This window comes from Indicator indicator, chromosome 22, assembly GCF_027791375.1.
Source record: "Indicator indicator isolate 239-I01 chromosome 22, UM_Iind_1.1, whole genome shotgun sequence".
Taxonomy (NCBI): domain Eukaryota; kingdom Metazoa; phylum Chordata; class Aves; order Piciformes; family Indicatoridae; genus Indicator; species Indicator indicator.
This window is the reverse complement of record NC_072031.1, coordinates 5,207,822-5,224,468: the sequence shown is the minus strand read 5'-3', so window position 1 is coordinate 5,224,468 and position 16,647 is coordinate 5,207,822. Positions and strand designations below refer to the sequence as shown.

General features: G+C 35.4%; 1 protein-coding gene across 1 annotated transcript in view; it reads left to right on the top strand.

Annotated features, from left to right (window-relative positions):
* The window catches only part of SNX29 (sorting nexin 29), an 87,452-nt gene that overhangs the window by 28,822 nt on the left and 41,983 nt on the right, over positions 1-16,647 (top strand). Inside the window, exons 14-18 of the mRNA XM_054391275.1 lie at positions 220-302; positions 4,432-4,538; positions 13,236-13,352; positions 13,575-13,630; positions 14,547-14,628. Of these exons, the coding sequence (XP_054247250.1) occupies positions 220-302; positions 4,432-4,538; positions 13,236-13,352; positions 13,575-13,630; positions 14,547-14,628 (445 nt within the window). The remainder of the gene's footprint in view (positions 1-219; positions 303-4,431; positions 4,539-13,235; positions 13,353-13,574; positions 13,631-14,546; positions 14,629-16,647) is intronic.

Here is a 16,647-nt window from a genome sequence, read left to right as displayed (position 1 = left end):
TTCACTGATGTGTTTATATGGTCCTGGAAAACTAGTTTTCCTGGTACTCTGCTGTTGATGTGTTATTTAATGTCCAAGTGATTTATTTATTTATTTTAATTTTGATGACATAATATAGATATAGCTTACTACAGATAGTATATTATTTCCATTGAAAGGGGCTTTCATCTATTTTGAGGGAGCAGTAATATTTATTTATTCTGTTCTTTTTATCAACAGAGAAAATGAGGTGCTAAAAGTGCAACTTAAGAAGTATGTAGGAGCTGTTCAGATGCTCAGAAGAGAAGGTCAAACAGTGGAAGGTAAGGATAAAATGAAGGGAAGGAAAAAAAATCAATGCGCAGGGATTTTTTTGCTGTATGCTGCCACTGAGACAGAATTTATTGGGGGGATAGATATAGTAACCACATGGTGGAAGTAACTTCTGGACTTGTATGAAAATTGACAATGAAACAATAACCAGTGAACAGACATGTTTACAGGAATCCTGGAGTGGATCCCTGTAGATATCCAACCACCCAATTCTGTGCAAGCTATGGTCCATAGCTAGCACTTCAGCCACACAAAACAACCCTAGTGCTCTTGGGGACATGGTTTGTGCTCCCACATGCTGCTACCCAGAATGACATCAGCCTTCCCCTTGTTGAAAAATTACCACCATCGGAAAAGATGGCAATTCTGTTTCTGTGAGAACTGTCCCTGATGCATCTCTGACTGGGATGGTTGCTGTTGTGTGAACAGTTTTGTGGTGCAGATTGATATCAAGCGAAAAGAACGTTTTGTGATGGCATACTGTCAAACTGCTGCTGAGCAGTAACAATCAAGAAGTCTTTGCTTTATTTACTGAGTCATCACCAAAACAAATGAAATAATTTTTGTATAAGTGGGGTTAGTAGGAGAGAATTGCAATTATTCACCTCTTCTAACCATGATAGAATAATTTCTCCTAGTAGTGAAAATAACATATTTGATATCTTTTCCTTTTGGAAAAAATACTGATATAGATTTTGCATTTAACTTTAAAGGGTGTTTTTTGGTAGATGAAGTGGGTCTGACTTTTTTTTTTTTTTTCTTCAATAAGGAACTTTCCAGAAAAATAGCAGATGAATATGTAATTAAAAAAATAATAGGTGAATTAATGTGATACTGGATCATAAGAATAATTATTTTGAGGAGAGAAAATGTCTTATCTCTTCATGATACCATTAGGGTTTTGGAGATCAGTGTTTGCAGGCAGTTTGGAATAGTATCTGTCTGAAGACCAGACATATCACTTTCTTTTCTGAGTTGCTCTGACTCTGAAGAGCTGATGTTTTAAGTGAGAGGTAATGAGTTACGTTATCACCAGTGCTACCCATTTTTCTTCAGTGGTCAGTGGCGATAGAAGTGTCCTTGGCAGGATAAATTGGCATCTTGATTCTGAATCATCTTCTAGTGGGACCTGTATTTCCACTGACTAGAAATGGTGTTTGGAGAGACAAGGAGGCACCATCTGTCTGCCTTTCTTTTTTTTTTCATTGTCAATATTGTGGCTGTATAAGTGGCTGTATGAACGAACGCTACATTAATTCTGCTCTTAAAGGCTAGTTACTCTACTTATCTGTAGTTCAAAAACTTCATTCATCCTTAAAAGGATTTTTGTGAGACCACATGTTTTTACTTCCGACTTTGCTGGAGTGTACTGATTCATATTAAGAATTATTCACGAAAACCATTGCTTAAGCTTCTTATAATAGCAGAAATTATCCTTCATTAGATACTGACAGTTTCCATGATGAGTGTAATTATAGGAAAAGAAAAAAAAATATTTCTAGGCTAGCTATATTCTGCCATGTTAAAATTATGCAAATTAGTGAGTGATAAGAATAGAAACTGAGTAGGATGGTCAGATTTTATACATGAAAAAGGGTGTTGGAACAGTACCAACAATTCTAAAAATGAATGCATGCATGCTTTATCCTCAGAGGATATTTAATCAATCCACTATAATCTTCTGTAATGTTTATCATGAATGACCAGAATGTTTCAGCTGTATGCATTATTCGTAGTTAATTTTTCTTATATTCTGACTTCATGCATTGTCTTTTTAATAAAACCAATGTTTATTTTTCCTTATTTGCCACTGGAGATTTATGTGAAATTTGTAGTAGTACTGGAGCCTCTGACTCAAAAAAGTACCTCAGCATGTAAATAATCACTGAGAGCTAATATGTTTAGATACACTTCATATAAAGAGAGTGAAATAATTTTTTTTCTTTCATCAGATTTATAGAAACAATATTCCTCATGGTGTGTATATATATATAACTTGCAGTATCTCGTTGTAAACATTCATATTTTTCAGATGTGAGCCTTCATAATGAACGCATTATTAGAAAGAGCTATTTGTACTTCTCAATATATATATCACTGTGTAACTTTAAGGCAAATTATTGAATTCCAGTTGTGGTATAACTTAATAAGTGACCGTAATAATTGGTCTTAAGTGATTTTGTTCTTAATTAGCTCACAAGCTTGAAGGGATTACAGGGTATATTTGCAAGACTTGATTTATTACTGTGGTCTGAGTTTGTGACAATTTTGTGAAGAAAACAGGATGAAGAAACTGCTGTTTTCTTTGCTTTTGTCATTATAAGTCAAAATTCTTGTTGGTTGCTTAGATATTAGCTTACACGCTCCTAGGTTAAAGCTTCTAACTAGCCTTGCCACATAGACAGGGACACAGAACTCTGATCTGTTTAAACTTAGACATCTCCAAGCTCTCCTCTTTTGTTGTAATGTTAGGAAATCGTCTTCTACAGGGAGAATAAACTCTTGCACAAACCTAATTTTGGTACTACTCTATGTTATCATAATGAATAATTTCAGTGATGATTAATCTTCTTCCAAATGGTATCAAAAGGCTGCAATGTATTGTAGACTTTAGAAGACTATGTGTTTATACTTTCTGTGAAACTATTTTGAAAGAGTCGAAATAGATTGAAGTTCTGCTATTATTTTTATGACTATAAATAGAGAAGAACCTACATGTTTGTTACAGTAATCAGATCAGATGCTATTGAGTATGGCTTTTAAATAGTTTCCTAAATTAATAAATGGTACTCAGCATACTTGCCTCTCAGTGACATAAACTAACAACAACTCCACTCAGCAAATGTGAGTAGTCAGAACCATGTCAAGTTCAGAATATCATCCCAGCTTTCAAAATGAATGATCACTCTGTGGACTGAGCAGTTTGATATTGGTATTTTAAATATTTAATAAATGAGCATCCTGATTTCTCAGCCATCAGCAGGAGTTGAATGTGTACCGTTTTTCAAACCTGCTTAGGTACAATATTATTATGTATAGGAAAATGCTGATCATAGAAGTTTTTGGCTGAAGTATTCAAGCAAGATTTATGAGAAATAGCTCTTAAAATAGCTTTCAAACTTCACTTGATAATAATCTTCTGAATGTATATATTTTTCCTCAAAGCAAAAATCAGTTCTCAGGCTCAAGAGTATTTAGTCAGATGAATTATGATGTCTTCTCTCTACCATATAGTGCTTCTATATATAATTTAGATTTTGAAAAATGGTGAAAGTATTTGTTAAACTTCTTTTTTATTAGGGCTTGTTTAGTTTATATTTCTTAAGCTGTGTTTTTAGAAATTTATGATCTGTGAGGAAAAGTTGAATTAGAACTTGGAGAAGACTTAGAGTAGGCCTTAAAGTGATCATCAAATACATAAATGATAGCTAGGAGCAGGAATAGAATAAACTGCAGTTTTAATTCATTGTGGATAAGAAAAGAAGTAATGGGCTTAAATGGCAGGTGAAGGAAGTTTGATTAGCTATCAAGAAAACCTTTCTGAGAAGAATGTTTAAATTTAAATAGATTGTGCAGGGAAGCATAAAATCTCCATTATTGGAGGTTTCTAGGAATAAATTAGACAATTAACTGTCAGGGATGAAATAACTACAGCTATTTCTGCTTTACACAAAACCAGGAAATACTACATGAAGTATGGAGTGTCCGTTCTCAGTCCTATTTTCTCCAGTTTCTATGTTATATAAGTAGTCTGTGCAAGTGCTATGAAATGATATTTTGGAAGAGAAGTAGAAAAAAGGCTTGAGAGAGAAGAATTGGCTTAATTTTCAAGGACTTTGGCTAGGAATTGCAGTTATTACCTACAGATACTAGATAGCTGGAGTCAGAGTACAGAAAACACTTTTAGTTTGCATTTTGTTCTGTTTGAGAGTCCCTGTCTAGCACTGCTTAGAAGAAAGCTCCCTAGAGCATTTGTATTTTAGTACTCATAGTACTGTTTGATATTACATCCTATTTTGACTTGTAATAACTGTTTCTTTCAGAGCTATTACTTCTGGACAGCTTGTCTTAGATGTTTATGTAAGTTAGCATTTTAATTTGAGATATCTTGTTTTTCAGTTATGCCAAATATTTGGAGCACTGATGGTGAATTTACTATCTCAGAGCAAAAGCAAGCAGAAAACACTGAGGAACTGGCCAGCTCTTATGAAAGAAAATTGATAGAGGTAAAGTTTGTACTACATGAATTTTACAGAATTCTAGTTGTAACATAATGCTTGAAGCCGTAAGTAGTTTCTTTGCTTAGTTGCTGTTTTTTACCCATTAGTGTACAAGAAAGTCTGATTTATGTGTTGAAAAAATGGGAAGATTTATTTCTGTGGTTAAAATACAAATCTCTTCATTCCGCTTCAAAGCATATTTGATAATTAAAAATAATTTTCCTAACAAGGGTACACATTTACGCTTTGACTTTGAAATTGAAGGTTTTAATAAATAAACAAGTTCCTTAAGGTTATAACTGGTGATGGTGAAATTGAAAGCGTCATAGACAACAGCTTTAAGGTATTGTATAAGTTACAGTATATGCTTAGAGACATTGCTGTTTTGTCAGTAGAGCTTTAAAATGAGGACATACTGAAATCTGCAGCTGTTTCTGTGCTTTCTTACTGTTTTCTGATTGCCACTGTAATACAAAACTACTAGTTCTGTTACATGACCACGTTAGAAAAAGTTCTTAATGCAAGATTTACTTTCAGGCTAATGTAAAATTCATTAATAGAAAAAAAAAAGAAAGATGAGAGTTTCGTCCTAAATTTAAATAGAATTATTTTCCAGACAAAAGTAGTGAAATTTAATATCCAATATCCATATCTCCTATTAAATATTAAATGAACATTTTTATAAAAAGTAAAACAATTCTATATGTCTTTCTCTTGCCCAAAATACTCTGAAATTGGATACTGATATTAACTGATTAAGTTGAAGATGACTGAAAATGCAGGTCATGCATCAAAGAGATTAATATGGTTCTTCTAAAACATTTATACTTGGTTATCCCTTTCTCACAGGACCATGTGAAACTAATTTTCTCCCTAATGCCTTCCCTTGGCTGGGTTCTTCTGAGTACTTTTCTTTGTTCTGTACCTACAAAAGAATATGTTAATTAAAAATTCAGGTCAAATTTTCTTCATCTTTGAAAGCAGCCTCCTTAGTTCTGCTAAGTTTGTGCTGCACATTCAGGAGTTTGTTTCTAACACGTCCGATTTTGTGTTAGGAGTAGCACTGAGGGCACAGCATTGAAGCAACCGCTGTAGAACCTTGTTATAAGTCACATCCAGAAAAGGAAGGTTGGATCTGAATCTCACTTGCTAGTCTGTAACAGCATCTTAGCATGCTCAAAGTAGGATCTAGCCCCTGTAACAATCCAGATATATTGTTCCTTTTTCTGTCCACAGATACAAGATATGAAATCTTATTTCCAAATTCCAAAGATTGTGTTCCAAATTGAGGACTAGGACAAAAAGCCACTCTTGAATGCTGTTCTGGCAGTTCCATTCAGCTAGAGTTGGGTCTGAAAATGTTCACACTTAAGCAGTTTTAGTAACTGTTGTTTTGTGCTTAGTAGACTGTTTCAGCTGAAGACAAAGATTCCCTTGAATTCCTTGGAAGCTGTTCAGGAAATTGAGGTCTCCCTACGGAGAAATGACTAGGTGTCAAGAAAATGAAAAGAATGGGTCTGCTGACTAACTGGAGATTTTTTCCCCTCTTTTTCTCTATTGAAATAATTTTCTTCATAATTATATATTTAAGAAAATTTCAATTTCTTACCAAATTTATATATTAAAAAAAAAGGTATTTATTAAATTTCTTATGTTAGGATCTATGAATGGGTTCATTTAACCATGTGGATAAAGAAACATTGCAACTAACATTGAGAAGAGGAGGCTCAGGGGAGACATTATTGTTCTCTACAACTACCTGGAAGGAGGTTGTAAACAGGTGGGAGTTGGTCTCTTCTCCCAGGCAACCAGTGACAGAACAAGAGGATGTAGTCTCAAGCCGGATTAGGGGAGGTTTAGGCTGGAGGTGAGGAGAACGTTCTTCACAGAGAGTAACTGGCCAGTGGGATGTGCTACCCAGGGAGGTGGTGGAGTCACTGTCCCTGGAGGTGTTCAAAAAAAGATTGGATGTTGCACTCGGAGCCATGGTTTAGTTGTCAGGTGGTGTTAGGTGATAGGTTGGACTTGATGATCTCTGAAGTCTTTTCCAACCTGGTCGATTCTGTGGTTTCTGAAGGAGTAAAGAAACTTAGAGAAACTTCTACTGTTAGTGATTTTTTTTTTGGAATAAATTATCTCTAAGATACTGTTTCGAATTAGTCCATTCTCTTTCTTTATGACTGTAGACTAGTAATGAACAAGTAAACATGTCTAATCAGAGAGAACAATACTTTAACTTTCTTTGCAGTCTCAGCCTTAGACAATTTTGTACTCTTTTGAACATTAATTTTAGTGGTGTATTTAACCTGCATTCTGTCCAAGTTAAATGCTCACCATATGCTAAATGGTATGAGAGATATGTTAAAGACTCAATACATGACACCGAATTTTCATTTCACCTGGCATAGACTATTCCTGTCAGACTAGGGAGTGAGGAGACTGGCTCCTCTGTGGGAATAACTGGCTTGAGATGTACTGAAGCTTGTATCACAGTCTATTAATCCTTTACTGTTCTGCAGAAACACTCATTCCTGTTGGAATATTGGAGTCAAATGAAACAGCTAAAAAGAACCCAAAACACCACCTCTTTCTTGGAGAAGCCTGTAGAAGAAACATTTTCATAGGAGTTGGACTTTTTCTACATAAATTAACAAGGAATTGTGCAGTTTTTAAAGTAAAGTTCTGCAGAAACCTGCAGTTTGCCTTTTAGTGAACTTGAAAATACTCTTGTGCATTTTCCTAAAGCTCACAGACTTAACTTTTTATGTGGTAGGTGTAGTACGGTATTTTTATGCCTGACAGATTGATCTCTGAGCATTTGGTATGTGTGGCTGGGAAGGTGCATATGCTGATCACATGAACTCACTTTGTTCAAAAGAAGTGCACCAAGTAGATTGGAGCTGAGAGCTGATTTCTAAGTATTAGATATTCATGAGATCTGACATCTGTCAAAAAGGTTACATTTAATGTTTTTAAAATTGCTGACAAATTATGCAGCTCTTTTGAGAAGTTGAAGTGTTTAAAAAATTTGAAACAATATCTACAAAAGGTAATTTTGGTTATAGAATCATAGAATTGGTTTGGTTGGAAAAAACTTCTAAGATCGTCAAGTCCAATCATCAATCTAAGACCACCATGGTCATTAAACCATGTCCTGCAGTGCCATGTCCCCACATTTCTTGAACACCTTCAGGGATGATTCCACCACCTCCTTGGGCAGACTATTCCAATGCCTGACCACTCTTTATGTAAATAATTCTTTCCTAATATGCAACCTAAACCTCCTCTAGTACAATCTGAGACCATTTTCTCTTATTCTATCACCTGATACTAGGGCAAAGAGACTGACCCCCAACTCACTACAAGCTCCTTTCAGGTAGTTGTAGAAAGCAATGAGGTCTCTCCTCAGCCTTCTCTTCTCCAAACTAAAAAAAAATCCCGGTTTCCTCAGCCACTTTTCTTAAGACTTGTACTCTAGAGCCTTCACCAGCTTTGTTGCCCTTCTCCAGACATGCTTCAGCAACTCGATGTTGTTCTTGTAGTCGGGAGCCCAAAAATGAACATAGTACTTGAGGTGCAGCCTCACAAAGCTCAGTACAGAGGCACAATCCCTTCTCTACACCTGCTGGCCACACTGTTCCTGATATAGGCTAGGATGTTGTTGGCCTTCCTGGCCACCTGAACACACTGCTGTCTCATGTTGAGCCAAGGTTTCACTATTCCAGAAAGCCTTCTTTTCTTTCTTGTTGAATAATTTGTTGACCAGTTGCAACCCGAGGCCTCAAGAGCATGCTACTGATTATTTTTACTCTAACAGCCTTCTGAATGTTTAACACTTCAAAGTGCTCAAATGACTTTAAGCTCTATTGAGAGTGTTTTTTTTCAGCCAAGAATTACACAAAAGAAGAAATTATGGCATGTATCAGTGTAGTTGGGTAGGTGGCTTTTTAAAAAACCTTTAAATATTTGAGCTTTTCATTATTTTTTCCCTGTGTGTTTTGTAAGAGAATAAGGAAATGGTACAGTATCATGTGAAAAGTAGCTGTGTCACTTTCTCTAAGATTATTTGTGCTGCTGTGATTGTTAGTGAGTGGAAGTTAAAAAAAGAGCCTTTCAGTCTTAGATAAACTATAAGTTAATTTTACTCAGATTTGTTTTTAGTAAGAATTTTTTTGTTGCAGGCTACCAGATAATTAAAGAAAATTTCTAAAGGATTTTCAAATGTGGGGATACGGCTTTGTTCATAATGAAATACAGGCGTTTTGTTTGGTTTTCTTTTGATACAAAAATCTCTTCTCACATAATAAGTGATCTGGGTAGGGAAGGTACTGTAAATCACTAAAAACTGTGCCAAAAAGTCTCCGTAGCTTCTCAGAGTTGTCTCTCAATTTATCATAACAGGTATACTGCAATCAGAATCTTCACTGTGTCCTGAACTGGGAAATGTTTCATAGAATTGTCAGGGCTGGAAGGGACCTCAAGGATCATCTAGTTCCAACCCTGCTGCCATGGGCAGGGACACTTCACACTAGATCAGGTTGCCCAGAGCCCCATCCAGCCTGGCCTTAAAAACTTCCAGGGATGGGGATTGTACCACCTCCCTGGGCAACCTCTTCCAGTGTCTCACCACCTTCATGGTGAAGAACTTCTTCCTAACATCCCATCTGAATCTACCCACTTCTAGTTTTGCTCCATTCCCCCTAGTCCTATCACTACCCAAGATCCTACATAGTCCCTCTCCAGCTTTCTTGTAGGCCCCCTTAAGATACTGGAAGGTCAAGATAAATTCTCCCTAAGCCTTCTTGCTTATGGTAAATCAATCTTGGCAATGTCTGCATAAAGGGCTACTCATGCTATGTGGAAAGGCTGTGACAGCCACTGGGCAATTTACTTACCTGCTTAAAACCCCCCAGCTCTGACTACAAAGAATTGTTTGCTTGTAATTTTTTTTTCTCATGCTTTCCTTCTAAAAATAATTTTGTTTTTTTCTTTTATTACTTTTGATTCCCAAGTGATTCCACATACTAGTGGTAAACACAGAACCTTTTACTGTATTAATATTGTGTGCTCTTAGCTGTTAATGACATTCATAAGACAAGAATAAAAAGAAACTTTTATTTAAGAAATAAACTCTCAGATATTGAATAACTTGGTTGAAAACTGAGTGCTATTTTATTGATTTACATGACCCATTTTATTGGAAATTGATGAAGTTTTGTGTTCTTTGACAGGATTATGTAAAGACGAACATTTTTTTCCTTCTAGATATTAAATTGCCTACAAATACTATTATTAAATAATAACACTTATTTGCTTAGATTCAATGTTGTCTCATAGGACAGAGTTGAAAAATAGTGTTGAATTAAGAGTGCAATTTGTATCTTTTTTGTTGGTTCTTCTTCTGTCAGTCATTTATGGACACCTACTTTGTTAGTGCACTTGCATCCAGTCTAACTACTACCCCTTTCTGATAAGAATTTGGGCTCTTTGAGCATGATTTCTGATACAGACAGAACCAAATCTGAATGGTTATCTGGCCAAGTGAAACTTGGAACATTTGAGCTTTAATTTTCTGCTTTAAACATATTGTCATGGAGAAAAACAGCCATGAAGAATATTGAAGTTGTAGTAGGGAAAATTACTGATTAAGATTCAGTGTGGAATGAATAAAGGAAGATATGATGACATAGAATATAACTGAAAGGATATAATTATAATGAGACCTCTATTGTTTTTAACAGACCTTGATGCAGGAAAAATTAGAGGAACTTAATATTCAGATTGCCTCTTTTGGTTTACTGTGATGGTAATGCATTTTTCTTTGACAAGGAGTACTGAAGTCTCTTAGTTACTAATAAAAGTGATTTTCATGAGTACTTTGTTTGCCAATTTGTACTTTTGATAATATGTAAGAAGTGATTTGCTGGTTTATTTGCTTTTAAATTTTGTTTAATTTTGCTGGGGACACTTCATATTACTTCCAGTGTTTTGAGAGAACTGTTGAATTTACATGTTCATCAAGTCTGCAAGTAAGAAGTTATTTCAGAGATATCCAAATTAGAGGGAGAGAAAACGGTCAAGACACTGCATCAGAGAGTTTGGATTTTGTTCTTTTGATAGGGACAGGCACTGAAAAAATCAAACACAATTTCAAATATGTAAACTACTGGGGTTTTATAAATTTGTTTATTGCTTTTGATAACCAATCAATCAACTCAGTACTATGTTTTGGGTTTTTTTTCCTGTGCATTTGCAACTAGTAGCATACTACATTTTTTTATATGTGAAATATAAGAAAAGTTCTGCCTCCCAGTTTAGGCTTTTTGTAATTAACAGTGAACTGCTAATATTTACCTGAATCAGACAGGTTATGAATTGGGATCAGTAGTATGGAAAAGAATTTATCCAGAAGATGACATTATATTACTACTTTATCTAGTAAAGTTGGCAGTTTTGTTTGGTGTGTTTGTTGTTTATGAAGCAAACCTGCTTGGTAAGTGGCACCTGCTATGTTAGTTATATGGATTTAGATATCTTTGGTTTCTCAAAATGAGCTTACTAATTACTATTAAATGTTTGATATCAAAGAACCTTTTTTTATCAGACTGATGGTGAATGAACTTTTGAGATATGAATACATAGTGTCATTAGTTGATAGAGTTGAAGTCCCAATGTTTGGGCTTTTATCAGAAGGATTCAGGAAAAGAGTAATTAAGAGACTGGGAATTTAGTTTTTCTAATGGCATTAAGTGCAAATGCTTGGCAAGGGCAAAATCAAAAGCAATAAATTGAAGCTGCTTTAGTACACTATAAATACTAACAAAAAAGCTTTTGATTGTTGAAACTATCTGAATAATAACCTTTGCACTTCAGAGCGTGAAGAGTGTAACTAAAGGTTAACTCAATGCGTTGCAAGATTTTTGTATTGTGATGTTTAAGATAAAGCATCAATATTAATCTAAGAGTGTTTATCATAGAATCTAGTCAGGCAAACCAAATATAAGATTTTTTTTGTTTGTTTGTTTATTCACTCTCTGAAATATTTGGCTTTTGTAATTCCTTAAAGTCCTATTACAAGGAAAATTGTGTTAGTTCCATTACTGTTATTGGGGTTTAGCTTGGAATTTGCTGCATATTTCAGACTAATTTGCAAATTCAGAGTTAATGAGAGAGGTCAGTCTCGACACATTGTATCTGGGCTTAGTTTAACTTTCTGTGCATATGCCACACTGAATGATTGGATTTTTAAGGACTCCCTCTAATGTTAAAAGAAATTGGAAAAAAATACTTCAAGTTCAACTCAATTTTAATTGTTTTTAGGTGGGTTCTTTTGAGTTTTAATCCATGACATCAGCTTCTGCCTTGTCAAATCGAAGCTGTTTTTTCCATTTGCTTTGTGTAAAGGATGCAGGTTGTCTGGAACAAAGCAATGAATTAAAAGTAGGGCCTAAAATAAACAAATTGGATTAAACTGCTTTATGTTGGAGAAGAGGAAGAAGGCAGAATGGTAATTCAACAAAACTAAAATATAGAATTCATAGATAGTAGCGAACTGCCTCCAGAAGGAAAACTATCAACTCTTAAGAGATTTGGCAGTAGTCCAAGTTCCTGTTCTGTCCTTGAAGGTTGATACTCGTCTTATTCAACTGTGCTTTCATAATTCTACACCATTGCCTCTGCTGCTCTCCTAGCTTTGGGTGGCTGTGCGAGGAGACATTTCAACAGCTGCTGTAACCTGAAGACATGTTCAGCAGACAACATCGCGGTAGCCCTATGATGTCCATTGGAGGAGACCAACCAGTCTCTGCTCCTGTTTTCATCTAACTACTGTTAAAATTGTCTCTTTCTTTGCTCTGTTGTTGATCTGGTGCTTCACCTCAGAGTGGCCCTCAGCAGGATTCCTTTTCTTTACAGGAACCATATAGGGAGGATTTACTTGGAAATTTCTGACAGAGGGGTTTTTTGAAGAGTCTTTCTTTTCCCTTGTGAATAATTCTGTAAACTCTTTTTGGCTCAAGTTTCTTCGAGGCTCTGAATGACATATGTTATGTACTGGTGGATCATCTGTCATAATCAAAACTTCTATTCAATTTTATTGTATGATGGTTCTGGTAGAAGTAGGTAAAAGCCTTGGTGAATACACATTTGAAATTCCTTTTAACCTTGCTCCCTCTTTCTGCTGGTTTTTCCCATCATGTTCTCTTGACGGTAACACATTACTGCTACAATTTAGACTTTTGCTACTTGGGAGCTTTTTTCCTTTTGGAGTTATTCCCTTTTATACTGTAGGCTTACACTTCTGTGTAAGAAAAATTCAAGAGCTCAATATTATCTTTAACCTTGATTTCAGTTTTATTGTTTCTTGCTTCTCTTGGCAGGGAACCAATTTAAACATAGTTTGCTCTGTAATTTGGTATAGTTTTCATCCTTGTTGTTCATTCAGCCCTGTTTACTCTCATAAACATCCTGTGTCAACTGCTGGTTTCTTAACACTTTGACTCAAAATGGACAGTGCAGACACAGCTAGAGTGCACATCCAAAAGGACATGCTCGAGGCCACATTTACCTGTGTTATAGTAGAATAAAAAGTATAAATTGCTGTGCATGTAAGAAATAAAATACTGCTGCCTTACCCCCCTGCCTTTTCTTTGTTTTTGTTTTCCTCAGTTTAGAGTGCAGTTATCTCTTGACTTTGTTTTTCAGGTAGCTGAAATGCATGGGGAACTGATTGAATTCAATGAGAGGCTGCACCGTGCTCTGATGGCTAAAGAAGCTCTTGTGTCCCAGATGAGGCAAGAACTAATTGATCTGAGAGGGCCAGTAAGTGTGTGTTTGTTCAATGTGTAATACCACTCTGGAATAAGCTCTAAACCATTACTCCGGATGAATTAGTGTGTAAGAAATAACAGCTGTCAAGAACACCTTATTTGATATTTTTGATAGTGTTTGATTCTGTTTAGCAGAATTGAATGTAAAATAGATCTTCAGACAAGATCGAAACATGTCCGTTCTCTGACACAGAGCCCTGTTTTGTACATATAGGTCCCTGGAGATTTGAGTCAAACATCTGAAGATCAGAGTTTGTCAGATTTTGAAATGTAAGTTTTGTAACACCCATATTTTTCTCTCCATACTCTTATTATGGGAAAGAAGAATAAGGAAACAGGTTCAGAGATTTGCTTTTCCTAGATTATTTCCAATAACTGAATTCTCAGCTGTGGTCTTCCATTGTTAAAAAATACAGAAGACCACACAGTCGGTGCCCTGGTGTAGTTTTTAATAATGGATGTAATAAGTTGAGATATATGGAGATTGTCTTGGAATGCTCTTTCAGTGAACTGGTGTTGGTATTTCAACAAAGCACGCTTTTCTGTTGCTCTGGGTTGATAGATGTTATTCATAATATCATGGACTTTATATTTTTTTCATAATAAATCCTTATCAATGCATAAAAATAGTGCTTATGAAAACCACAACCAACCAAGCTGATCATCCCAGATGATCCTAGACTGTTGTGATTTGGAGCTTTGTCTTTATGGGTGAGACTAATGAATCTAGCGTTTTGTGTTTGAGGGGGTGATTTCTTTGAATCATAGCAATTTGGAGATGAATTACAAAGAGTGAATGGAAATGGCTTCTCCATAATTGTGTGGTGCTCTTCTGTTATATAATGAACTCAGTTATGTGGACCAAAATGTTGAGTTTGTTGAAATGAATAGCTTTTGTTTCATGTGTATAATCAAATGTTGTCAAATTTACACTGTAAAAGAACCCCAAGCCTGAAAAAAAAACTCTGCAAAGGCTATTGATTTAGTGCTCTTTTTCAGTTATGTTAATTCTAGGGGACGCTTTTAGATACAGTGAGTATAAAAGTTTGTCAGAACTCCAGTATTTCTGCTGCTCTATTTGAAATGTTTTGTCGATCACTTTGATCATTAGATCGCTGGAGGTAGTTGAATTGCAGTTCTATTAAGTAAATATATTTGACTATTTTAAGTTTTTCTCTCTTCTCAGATCAAACCGTGCTCTTATTAACGTTTGGATTCCCTCAGTCTTTCTGCGTGGAAAAGCTGCTAATGCATTCCATGTTTATCAGGTAAGTGATTCTGTGCAAAGATTTCTGACTAAAATGGCACGTTTGGATAATTTAAAGATTGAAGTATAATTTCAGTAGAGATCAGTTCATAAACAGCAGCTGTAACTTTGTATACATTCATCCACAGGACTGTGTTGATTATCCAAATAGTGTATTTTGAGAGTTGGCTTTCCATACTTTAATTCTTTAAAAGCATGCTGGTAAGATGGCTGTGTTGGGCAGGGAGTACAACAATTCAATATAAATCACTAATGTCTACTTCAATATGCATGTACATATACTATTTCAGTTTGGGGGATATCAGTGACCAGAAATGCTGCTTAACAGAGACTCTTGTGGTTTACTGTACTAGCTGAGTCAAAGACATTTTGAGTGGTGCGGTAAGACTTCACTGTGTGTCACTGGAAGTGTTCATAGTGTGTTCTGCTTCAGCTGGGTCGGAATTTAGGGATTTGCCTTCTAGTCTGCCTTGTAGTTGAAGTGTTGAAATCATACACTGTTCCTTCATTGCTGGATTATTGCTTTCAGAATCATAATATGCTCTACAGATAGAATGGCACTGTCATCGTTAAACACTCTTTAATACGCTGTCCCAGCTTGTTTATATTTATTTGTCAGTTATTAGTGGTGATAAAAATTTTCCATGTTTGTTTCAGCCATGTGTGCTGAGCTCTGAACAAGATTTCTGAAGCTTTTTAACCTCTCAGTCTGAATGATTTTTGTAGAATTTTGAATCATTTATGAAATGTTGGCAGGTAGTTGAAAAATGCAGGAAACACTCACCTTTGGGCCACTAAAAGACAATGAAAAATAAGACTTCAACTAATGGAAGAAAAAGCTAGCAATACTAAACAGGTAGTAATTTGTTCAAAAGCATTGAATAATCAATGAATTCAGGAACATAAGCATTTGTGGAAACAGAACTTGTTGACAAGTGCAGGGTTTTTTTGCCTTCCTGGCTCTTGCATATTCCTCCACTTTGCTGTCACTGGCAACAGGTTCTCAAACCCAGACACCAGTCTGCTAATGCAGACTTTCCTAGGTGCATCAATATCCCACCTCAACACATTTCTGTTACTCTGATGCTGTTGCATGTGAAGAGTTAACATCATTTCTAACTGTCAAATCATGGCCATGAATTGTTGCAGTAGGAGACCTCCTGTAAAGGAAAATGGGCCAAAATTTTCCATGTAAGTTGGGAATAAAAACTAAACTTAAACTGTGGCCTTCTCAGGTGTGTTTACAAGTTGTCTGTTGCACACAGATTTTCTTCTACATTTGGTTGGTTGGCAAGAAGTAGAAACAAAACACTTGTTGCAACTGCTTGTGGATGAGCTTTAGGCAGCTCTTTAGTAAGAGATGTTGTGACAGATGAAGGAATGGGAGGAAAACTGTATATTATTAAAGGTTCTTAAGTTCAGTAGTAACATTATTACTGCATGGGAAGGATATTTTGTTTTAAAAAACTCAGTGCTGACTGTTTGGAGGTCCTGAGTGATTAAATGGCCAGAAAGAAATGAAAGCACATAAACACATATGTGTTTGAAAAACAATCATGGAGAATTTGTGTGTGGTTCTAATATTGCATTTTTATCAGTGATTTTAATTCTGTTGTTATCCTTTACAGATGCGTTCTCTTTGGTTGAATGGGAAGAAAGATTTTTATGAGACATGTAATATGGAAGGTTAGAAGTGTCTATTTAGAATTGACAGAACATCTGTGGTCAGACTAGTTTAATTATAGGACAGCATAATATCGATAGAATTCCTCTAGTGAAGAGTTGTATGTTAATTCAACTTTATATTTTAATATTTTTTAAAAGCAAGTAAACATTACGTTTGGAAGGGAACTAAATCTTCTGTAATTCTTATTAAACTTTGATCTTGGTACCTGCTGAGATGTACATCAGTGGCATTCCTGACAGTTTTGATCTCAGTAACAGAAATATGACTAGCAAGAATACGTGTTTAGTAAATAACTATTTTTTTTGTCATTGTGTCTGTAGAAAAAAGAAATAT